The sequence below is a fragment of the Seriola dumerili genome, unplaced genomic scaffold (genome assembly GCF_002260705.1).
Source record: "Seriola dumerili isolate Sdu_G_001 unplaced genomic scaffold, Sdu_1.0 BDQW01004171.1, whole genome shotgun sequence".
Lineage (NCBI taxonomy): Eukaryota > Metazoa > Chordata > Actinopteri > Carangiformes > Carangidae > Seriola > Seriola dumerili.
Window position 1 is genome coordinate 326,515 of NW_019178426.1, and position 11,813 is coordinate 338,327.

The 11,813-nt window shown below is 40.7% G+C and overlaps 1 protein-coding gene across 1 annotated transcript in view; it reads right to left on the minus strand.

The window, feature by feature from the left end:
- snta1 (syntrophin alpha 1) overlaps positions 1 to 3,203 on the minus strand; it is a 30,309-nt gene extending 27,106 nt beyond the window's left edge. The window contains exon 1 of the mRNA XM_022769594.1: positions 2,852 to 3,203. Coding sequence (XP_022625315.1) covers positions 2,852 to 3,128 — 277 coding nt within the window. The 5' untranslated portion in view covers positions 3,129 to 3,203. The remainder of the gene's footprint in view (positions 1 to 2,851) is intronic.
- Positions 3,204 to 11,813: the final 8,610 nt, after the last annotated feature.

The window sequence follows — 11,813 nt, forward strand, 5'->3', positions numbered from 1 at the left end:
TCCTGATGAATGTGCAGAGCCATGTAAGGAGAGAATATGTTTTTAATAATGGGTTTGTTACATAATACCGCACCTGAGCTTTGTTAACTGAGAAAAATATTGTCTAGGTGAGCATCTGAGCTGGTCTGTGACAAAAGAGCTTGAGGCACCGAAGAATGGTTTCATAATATATGTCCTAAAACTTAGAGCATTGATTTCCAACTTGCATCAAGTGCTACAGAAGTGAGACAAAACACACTGAGACACTTAAAACAGTGTTAATGAAGCTTTTAAATAAAAAAAATGTCTCTGTGATCCTTTTCAAAAGCTGCAAACTCAAAATCATTGTGGCAAAACCCAGCAAGCTCACACCCAAGTGGCTCAGGAAAAAAATCCTGTCCTGCATAAGCATATTCCTCCTCTCTCCTCTGACCAGTGGGCCTGTCTACAGACCTGGAGCCTCATTTCCTAGGCTCTCCTCTTAAATTTAGACATGTGAGAGTAAAGGTTGACTGCCTCCATGCTTTTCTGCAGGCCAGGGTGGGCTCCCTAAAATTAACACTAGTGGAGTACTCCACTCCCAGCCACATAGCTTTCATCTTTGGCCAATGACAACTGCCTGCTCTGGACTGCTCCTCTCAGCTGTTCATAATGTGGTGTCAGCTAGCCCACAACAACTTTTGCCATGTTCTTTCATTTGCATTACACTTTTTCTTTTCTTCTGTCCTTCTTTCTTTCTTTCTTTCTTTCTTTCTTTCTTTCTTTCTTATTGACCCCTTTGGCTTATGCTGTGTCCCGTTTCATTTATGACTTGCTCATTGTGCTTTTGCCTTGCTCTTTCTATCCCTCTGCTACACCCTTCTTCCTCCCTCGCTTCGTCGCAGCCTTTGAACAACCAGCATCACAACAGTGTCAAGCCACTGGGGTGCCAGCTATGATTTTGTTTTAATAACATGCTGTCTGATTTTCAAAGCCACCCATTTCCACAGAGATGGGCATTACATTTATGTCATTAGGGGCTGGCTTTGTTGTTGTTGGTGATGGCAACTATGGAGGAACTAAAATTAACATGTCACCAGTGGTTATAATGATGAACCATCTTTGCAACATGACAACGGAGCAAGTCTACAGCTGTCCATCAAGTTGAGCCTGTGCATTGCTGAGTGGCCAAGTGATAACCTGTCAATACATGTACACTGCAAACCTGTCAGGAGGTGGAGGATTTAATTCACAGAGAATGTAAGTTCAAACACAACGCAACAGACACATCAGAATACATGGTCCGCGATTCACCGCACCATTAACTGCCTTGATGTTCGTTGTGATGGTGCACAAATCACAACCCAAAGTGAGTGGTGCAGACAAATCACAACTTCACCATCATAATAATCCCAAACAAGGCTAGTTTAAGACAAGGAGATGAAACCCTAATATGGGACACTGGAAGATTAAAATGACCATGAATCATTAGTGATATATAAAGATGCAAAAGACATCATAAAGATAACAAGCAGTGTAAAAATTGATGTGTAAAATCTGTGGTCTTCAATATATTCGGTTCAACCAAATCTGAGAAGAAAAAAAAATTGTGAACAATGTTGGTCTCCTCAAAGAAATAAAATCAAAACTTTGTTTAGACTGCATTATCCCTGCATATCACTATCCTTTGTATTTACGTAGTTTCCCAATGCTCAAACCTCCTAGTCCTCTTCACACTGAGATCGCAAATGAGATAAAAGCCTGTTGCTGCAGGTCGAGGAAACAGGACAAGGAAAAGGCTTTTATCAGCTGCACAGTACACAACACAGGTATGTAAGCCTGGCTTGTAAGATATGGTGAGGTTACAACCTTTTTCCCATTGAGAGGTTATAAGAGCAATGCTGGTGTAACCTTGATGTGCAGCTGCATATGCATTTGAGCTGCTTGTTTTTGCTCAGAGAGACAAAGTGAATCAGCAAAAAGGATTTTATAGTCAGTCAATCTAGTTTATCGTATGAAGAAACAGTGATGGATTTACTCTTTTTTTTCTTTGCCTCTCTTTTCAGCTATGCAGCACTTAATCAAACCTCACACCTATACCCTTTAGTGACATGACAATTCTGCTTTTACTGCAAGTATGAGCACCCTTCAGATATATGGCTCAAAATAAAATTAAAATTGAGGTGTTATCAATTTAACATGTTAACTTCTGGTTTTAAGTGTCAGTATGACTCATAAATAGATCTAAGGGAAGAAATCAAAATGAGGTATATCGTAGTTTAGCCCATTATTGACAATTATTAGAAGTTCTATAGAGACCTCCATTTGTTAAAACAGGTGTTTATAAAATAAGCTATAAGTAACCTATCGAGGAAATTGTAGAAAATTTTCTCCCCTAAAACAATTACTTTGTATTATAAAGTAGCAAGTATTTTACTCCTGTCATTAACTTAACCACGTTAGCTTGTGTGTCACCGTTTATTAGGATCGTGTGCGCGAGGCTACACTGTCAAACACCTAGCCTGAAGTTACACGACAGTAGCTAATTACCATCTCCTGTGACTCTGGGACACCGAAATGGCTCCCCACTGAGATAAAGCACAGCTTGAGCTGTCATTTTTCCCCGTACAAACAAGAGTCCTAAATGTATTAAATTTGAGTTAAAATACGACGAGTGACTTGTACTGACAAAACGTACTAGAAAAGTTTAAGTTGCCTCATGTTTGTAGGGTTTTGACAAACGGTCAGTTATAAGTTAGCTAAGTTAACTGACAAGTCGACGATTGTTTTTTCAGCGTCCTTGACAGAAAGTGCACTCATACTCCTCGCCGAAACTTATGTTAACTGACAGTAACTCGCCATTGATGATATTACTTCTTTAATTCTGCCTTACCTTTGATACTGATTCCGAGTCCTCCAACATCTTGCTTGGTAACTCGCACAGTGCGTTTCACGTTGGTGATGGTTTCCGGGACCGGGGACGAGCTGAGGTTCGGGGGGTCTCCGTTGATAGCACCGGCGGGACTGGGCTTCGTGGGCTCCTCGGGAACCTCGCCAGGATTTACCGTGAGCGTGTCCTCGGTAAGCGTGGCCAACACCCGGATCCAGCGGTCCACGGTCACACGAAGTTCTAGCAGTCCCGTTTTCTGCTCCTTCATCGCGGCAGCCATGTTCAACGCATTCCTGGAATAACTCTAGACGGGCTGGCAGTCCTGTAGAGAGATAGGGGGTGGAGGGCTGAGTAGGGGGCACACACTCACACTCACTCACTCACTCACTCACTCAACTCACTCACTCACTCACACACACACACACACACACACACACACACACACACACACACACACACACACACACACACACACACACACACACACACACACGCTCTCTCTCTCTCCCTCTCCCTCTACTTTGTCCCCCTCCAAAGAGGTTTATCCAGTAGAAGTAAAGTTAATTGAGGGTGATACGATTAGCAACGGTGTTGACACACACACTTAAAGTTCAAAGAGCTTCTTGTTAAGTCCCTCCATTAATGAACTGTGTGCGGTTGAGTCACACATAATTAAGTTTTGATACATTTATTTATTTATTTATCTCAAGTGCATTGAACCGCCCGGCCTCAGATCACAGATCTAATTTGCAGGGTGCCCAACAGACACAAAATCACTGCACTGATATACAGACGTTATGGCATGAAGAAAATAGAATCAATAATGCTTCCAAGGCTGGTAATACTGAGCTGCCTTTCCAGTGGATAGAGTTCATATCAGGCGTGAAATCCACAAATCGTCTTCAGGGTGAATTCTGCTGACAGAAAACATGCTTTACAATAGATGTGATGTTAACAGAGTAAAGAAACCTAATATTCTTAACAAGTTTCTGTGGAACATCTCACCTTAAAACAAAGAGAATTATTTAGACTCTTAGTTCTAGCCAAAATATTATCATCAAAGAAAATTAAACGCACAATAAAAAAAAAACAAAAAAACATTGAGGCTGGTTTTGCCTTGGAATAGCAGATGAAAATGACTCCAACTCCATGACAGTTCTGGGTTGTGGCATGATACATGATGTTCTCTGAAGATGTGGCTAGCCCAAAGTTTCCCTCCAGCAGGCATTAAATGAGGTGGCAGCACAGTAGGCTCTGATAAAGCTAAATCATTATTGGCCATAGACACCAAAACCAAAATACTTGATGCACCATACTGGGAGTTTCATAAGAGAAAGACTTTAAGAGAAAGAACATTTTGAACATTATTGGCTAAGACGTTAACTGTTAATTCTCTGTAACAATTTGAACAGCATCACTGTTTAGGTCAGTAGTCCGATTCACAACAGGCCTACCCATTCTATACCGCTAATGGTATGGTGCTTTGGAAAAAGAATGTCCTCCACATGTAAAGTTTGATAAGGATCTGTGCCAACGAGCAGGATCTCAGTTTGTTAGTTTCTATCTGCCTCAATTTGAATTATTTTCCCATTATTTTCAGGCAACAAGACAACATTTTGAATAACTTCCTCTCTGAACCAACTCTATTTTTTCTCTGATGTGTTTCCTTTATTTTCCTCTACCTTTCATCAGTCTGGTCAGTCAAGCAATTGCATGTGATTTGCAATGATGAGCTATGATTTCAGCAGTTGTAAGCCATGACTAAGCCATTTGGTCTTTGTCTTGACTCCAACTCAACATGGATAAGCATGGCGCTGTCTTGGTGACTCAGCAGAACTGCGCTTAATTGCGCAGAGTAGACATTAAGAACACGCGTGAGTCACTGAAACAAGCTGATGAAGCAGTCCACATTTCCTATACTCTATGCGCATCTGCAAGTAATCTGCCAGCCCTTCAGCAATGTGTGTGGCAGCTTGTGTTGCATCTGCTTCACAGCAGGTGAAATAGCAAATAAGTTACAGCACCCAATTTTAGAAAACACTCTTCTGGGTGGGCTGGTGAGGGGCAATTGCTCCCTTAATGAAAACAAGTTTGAAACATTGACTGAAAATTTCTCTCAACCCATACAGATGCTTTGAAGATGCTCATCTGTTAATAAAACCTTGTAACATTAAAGCAGCTAAGCAGATACATTATCCTTACCTAAATGGCTGCCTTCACTTATATGGTTAACGTTTCCTTGGTGAGCTCTATCTTTATTTCCTCTAACCAAGTTTATTCAACGATTGTACATAATGCACAGACTACAAACTGAATATTCTGCTCAACACAGACTCTGTTAAAGCTGGTTCTTAATCTTCTGTCTCCCCCTAGTGATTAAATGGCTCCATTACATCAAGACAGAGAGAAATTTAAATACCTTGTTGCCACAGGCCAAGGCACCTTTTGATTATGACACAGAGAGCTGATGGATATTCAATATATTCTACCTTTATTTGTTTTTAAAGATATTAAGTGGACTAATGTTTTTATTGTTGTTATTATTTATCATGAACTGTTATTGTTATTATTATTTTTATTATTATTATTATTACGAATACTCTAAATTGACCATAGGTGTGACTGTGAGAGTGAATGGTTGTCTGTCTCTGTGTGTTTGCCCCGCGATGGACTGGCACCCTGTCCAGGGTGTCCCCCGCCTCTCGCCCGAAAGGATGCTGGGATAGGCTCCAGCCCCCCCGCGACCCTACTAGAGGATAAGCGGTAGAAAATGAATGAATTATTATTATTACCAATATCTATCTATCTATCTATCTATCTATCTATCTATCTATCTATCTATCTATCTATCTATCTATCTATCTATCTATCTATCTATCTATCTATCAGCATCATTTGTTTCTTTTCCTATAAAATAAGACCAGACTAACTGAATATAGTCTTTCTGGCCTCGTGAAGGCACACATATATTTTCCATACATTTATATATATATTCATATATATATATACATATATATATATATATATAGATTAATCTCTTGAGCATAAGATTAAAAATACTATTACTGTGTCATCAGCTAATGTCATATCACCACAATCTGTCCCAGGATTATCCACAGTTATTAAGTTCATATCCAACCATATGTCCAACAAAATGCATGCATTGTTTAAGCAAACAACGTGACATAGTACTTAAGCCATGTGGGTTTTAAAGAAATATTGATTTTCAAAACATTTTTACTCAGCTGCTGAAAGCTTTTTGACAGTGACATAAGAGGCCTTGTTTTTATCAACAATATTTTTTTACTTGCAGTCAAAGATAGATCCCAGTTGAGTATCCCAGTGAGCATCAAATTTTCATTTAAAATTAAAAGAAGACATTTGCTGGGAACTGCTAAAGCCACTACAATTATTGTGTTTACCATTATGAGCCGCATGTTTATAAATGGATATTATTCACATGTGTAATATATCACACAGTCTATGTAACCTTCTGGTCACTTATGCTTATGCGATTGGTTAATAGCTGGTTTAAGTTATTTAAAAGGTATAATTCCATGAATAAATAAATATTCATAATTGCTTTGGACATAAATGTGGTGATGAACATAATCTAGTAGTTAAAACACAATGTAATGTGAAATCATTTTTACACAGGAGACAATATCCTTAATGCTTTACAATATTCTTTTATATTAACAAAGAACCAAATGTGTCACCCAACGCAAGAACCCCCCAGAATTACCCAACTCTTTTTTCTCTACAGAGCTTTTTAGTCTCTTTTAGCTCATTTTGGTTCAGAATGGATCAGTTTTACAACTCTGTGCAAACTCTCTCTGCTCCTGTGGGTAACTGTTTTCAACAAGAAACAACTGTGATAAACCCGCTTTATTGTGACTCCCTAGCACCAAACAGACAAACCTAGTGACCAGTGACTGATCACAGTGGAACATTTACCTGACTGACATTTGACAAGCTAACAAACAACAAACCAAACGCCGGAGAGCTAATGTTGCTATGTGTCTGCTGAACCTACCCCTTAGGAGCTGGCAGAAAACTAAAACAAAAGAAAATCTAAATGAAGAATAAATACTACACTTACCTTTGTTTGGTGGCTACAAACATGACCCTCAACCTCAAATGCTACATGTCTGCTGAATGTGTATGTAGGTAATTGTTCGCTAACAATAAAGCTTAAAGAGGTGATAATCAGGTCTATGCCAGCCATCTTGTTGTAGAGTTTTGTGCCCCCTAGTGGCCATAAATACAAATGTAAGATCTTTATGTCTCTTAAATGTTTGAGATGGGGGTAAGATTGCAGTCAACACTCACTACAGTTAATTGAAGAAACAATTACTTTGTATGGTGTTTATTTACAAATGTTCCTGTCTCAATAAACTTCCTATGCACAGCTCTTTCACAGTAGAGGTGTACAACTCTTTGTCCAGACAAAAACACTTGGGTGTCCTGTTTAGCACATGTGTTGAACAACACATATAAACAGCTCAGCAATACTGACTAGGGGGCTGCAGATACAGTGTTTGGCTTAACAGGGTTCAGAATTGGGAGGCGGCCACCTGTGTCAAATTTCGTGCCACCTATCTGTATAGAGGATCTTTGATTTGACGTTTGTAACTGCAACTGCGGCTGTAGTGGCACTGTATCGTAATCCATGCATCAGGCAGAGCCATCCGAATTGCCAAAAGAAGAAGAATACGAACGCCCTAGATTTTCTGTCTGCGGAAGGAGGCAACCACCTGATTTGAGTGCAGACATCATTAGTTCTTCTAATATTGGAAAAAAGTTAATTCATGTTACTGACGAGATACGGTTAATTTGTCAGGACTGAAAGTAGGCCTAGTCCCCCTCCCCCTGGTCGTACGGCTTAGTACCACCCCCGCCTAAATTTCGGCCAGGAAAAACCCTGCTTAAGCAGTGCATGCAGTGCGTGTTTAGCATTATGACAAAGTACTTGACCATCTGACCGCCTGTGTATACATCTGTCAGCCTATTTCTTTGTGATGTGAATGGCAGGTGGCCAGCCTATCTTTCACAGTACCCAGCCTTAATATTTTTTTACAGCTTCAGAGAATAGAACAATAGAGTTTGTCAGGATCTCTGACACACAAAAGAATAGATGTCTTCTCATTGACAATACATTTGTATTTTTGAGTCATGTGTACTCCTGAAAAGTTGCACGTCATATGGAAACATATGTACATTGGTGTCAAAGAGTATTGGGACAATGACACATTTCCTATTGTTCTGGCTCTACTCCAGCACATTTGACTTCACGTGTGTTTGAATGTATTTACACCATGGCCTGAGTACTCATTGTCCCCGAATGTCCCTACGTTGTTGAGCCAGTGTGGGTGTAGACAACATCATAGTCATTATGTCACATCAGATCCATTTGCGCTGTGGCATACAGAACCAAAACAACAAAAGAATGTTTCACTGTCTAAATGTTTATCATTTGCAGTGTATATTCTAACATAGGGTATTTGCACATATATAAATCTGCCACTTGGTGCTAAACTTAATCATAGTGTAGTATTCATTGTGTGTTAAAATCAATGGTAACAAAAACCAAGATTGAATTCAATGAAAATTAAAATGAAATGTCGCAGAATATGTAATGGATAAGCAGAGACTCAGAAAAAAATATTTTTATTAATCATTTTTATAAATAATTCATGTTTATTTTACCATTTTAAAAATGATTATCTTTTTAAATATTTGTACAGATACATAGGTTACAGAGTATGGGCTCACATAAATGCAATGGGTGTAACGTGGGGTGCCAGTTTAAAATGTTTATGAATTTCTGTTACAAACAGTAATGTACACACACAATCGCACAACTAAACACACTACAACCCCCCACTTGTCATCCCCACACCCCGGCTCAATCAGCCACATATATGCATGTCTCAACTCCCCAAAGACAGTGGACAGTTGGGGTGGCCTTCTGATTAATTTCAGCCCCCCCCCATTCCCTCTTCCCTCTGCTCCCTCCTGCTCCCGCCATCCTCCGTCCCTCCATCCATCCCTCCCCTACTCTGCTAAGGGCAGCAGCTCCAGAGGTCTACCATATGGGCCAGTGTCTGAGTGGCTGACTGCCTGCCTCCATGCAGCTTGCATGATGTGTGTGTGTGTGTGTGTGTGTGTGTTTGCATGTCTATCTTTGTGAGGACCTATGTCAGTGAGGACTTCTTTTTTACAAAGTGTAAAATTAGGCCGGTCTGTGATGGGGCTACACAAAGGCACTGTGAAAGAAGAAGTGCTTTTGTGAATATTCACATACATACACAGAGCAGAAAACAGCATGTAAAACTCAGGGCTCAAAGTTCCCACACTGTGTTTGACACTGAAGTTACAAGTATGAATTTTTACCTTGTTTTTACACCTGAATCTGAAGCGACAATGACAGTCCAATCACAAAGCAGGGTCCAATTAGAGGGCATGTGGTTCAGTTACCTTCATCTCTTTTGCAGATCCTGAAAGGTTAGTAGATTTACCGCCATTGTCTTGAAAATCTATTAAACCTTTCAGGATTTGCGGTGGAGATGAAGGCATTGGAACCATCCATCCTCTGATTGGACTGTCATTGTCCAATCAAAACAGGGTCAAAATTCTACTTGAAACTTCATTTTCAAGGTAATGATGGTAAAATGGCTTTGTTTCACTGGACTTGGTAAGTGGATTTGATTACTTTTTCATGATGATTATGATTTTTACTTGCGGTTGGACTATGCCAGGAGTCAGAGAGTGATTCCTCTGGTTCTGAAGTATGCAGCCATACAGGTTTGGACCCAGAGTACAATTCACTTCTGAATACATCATCATCAGGTGATGAGGAAAATATGAAAAGCCCAGACAAAGATTCATCATGCAAGAAATTGTCCAGTGAAGATCTCAAAGGTCCAGACACAGATTTGAGTGAAGATGAAGAACCAGCAAAGAGGCAAGTGCACCATGCAAAAAGAATCCAAGAACAAAGACAAAATGATGAACTGAAGAGGAACAAAAAATATGAAGTGAATTTTATCTGTGACTGTAAAAATTTGTTCAAAAAGTGAAAAACAACAAAGGAACATGTGACTAAAGGTGTTATTGCCTCTACTGCGGTCAATCAAACTTAAAGATGGCGAGGCATGTGCACAGAAAACACATGGCAGCCAAGGCTATATACCTTCATCTTTCCTTTAGGATTGAAAGAAAGAAAGATGTTCTTTGAAAACACTTACGAAATGGAGGTGATTTTCAAACTCAATACCAATGTCTTGGAAAGGGAAGAAGACAACTAGCAACCTTGAAAAGGGGCTCATTTGCTTTGCCCATATTATTTTGGATTTATTGCTGAAAGGGATTTGTGGAGACATCACAACATCATGCTGCACGGCATAGTTCAACAGTCCACGGTTGGTAAGATAGGAGTGTGTGTGTGTGTGTGTGTGTGTGTGTATGTGTGTGTGTGTGTGTGTGTGTGTGTGTGTGTGTGTGTGTGTGTGTGTGTGTGTGGTTCAAGCCTCTACTGACTGTTAGCCTGCCCCACCTGTTCCTCTGTAACAACAGACCAGACCTCTCCTCTACAGGCCGTCCAGGACAGGCTGGTGGATAGACAGATGAACCGATCATAGACAAATAGATGAATGGATTGAGAGGAAGATGAGGAGAGCTGTACAGATGTGACAGTTGGGCTTTGAAAAGATTCCAATCAACAGTCAGACAGCGAGTAGCAAGTAATGATTGTGGAGTTTTATCCTTTGGAGCAACTGTAAATCATGTAATTAGCAAGCACCTGCCAAGCCATTTAAAAAGTCATTGGACAAATGGTCAAAATGAGCAGAGAGAAGAGAGAGACATTGGTAATGGGGACACAAACACAGATGGACAGACCACAAGACAGACAAATGGATGAACAGACAATAATAGATTAAAAAATATGGAATAATTTATTCTCAAAATATAAATGACAGACTGCAGTGAACAGACTGTAGACAGACACACCACACTGCTCCCCAAACACCCGAGGACACGGGATAATAATGAATGAGAACTTGGGGGTGATAATGAGAGGTCAAACAGAAGAATAAGTCTCAGGCTTGTACACCTGTGGCCCACCTTCTGCCATCTAAACCACCCAGTGACCTTTTTTTTTTTAACCCCCACAACATTCAGTTACTCTCATTATAACCTACTGAATAATGTAAAGGTATATATGCATGAGGGATCCAAGCGGAGGAGAGGAGACAGGGCAGAGGGATGGAAGGATCTACATAATAGGGCTATCTCTCGCTCCATCTGGTCATGTGTTTATAATCTTCCCCTCCTCCTTTTTAATGCCAATCTATCTGTTTGTCTGACAGACCATCAACATTTACGCTCTCTCTAATAGTATCATTCTCTAACTATAGTCTGCACTGTCTAAGTTTGTGAATAAAACGGAATAATTATTACTGCACATATGTATAAGAGTGAATGCAAGCGTGCTTATCTTTCTCTGTGCATTTCCGTTTGTAGGAACTGACGCAAGCACTTTGCAGCCTCAGGAGAATTAACCAGGCGTCTGCCACCTGACCCCGTTGACTCCGACCATCCTGGGCTCAGCTGATACACGTGCCGTGCAGCCCTGACATGAGGAAGACAAAAAAGCAGGAGGAGTGGGAGGAGGCTGAGGACAGAAGGACCAGCAGGCAATGAATGATTATGATGACTAGGGCCATCTTGCTGGCTTCAGCCCCCCCACCCCCCTCCCCCACCCCAGCAGAAACCCTGGCCTTGGCCCTGGCTCTGGCTCCCACATGGACGAGTGATCTGGCTCGGGTTGGCGTGGGTCAGCGTGGGTGAAGTGTCACCACCAGGCAGGGTCTGGTCTGTCAGCTGTTGGCTTATGACAGGAGGAGAGGAGAGAGGAGAAGAGGAGGAGAGGAGAGATGTAGGTGAAAGAGGAGGAGGGAGA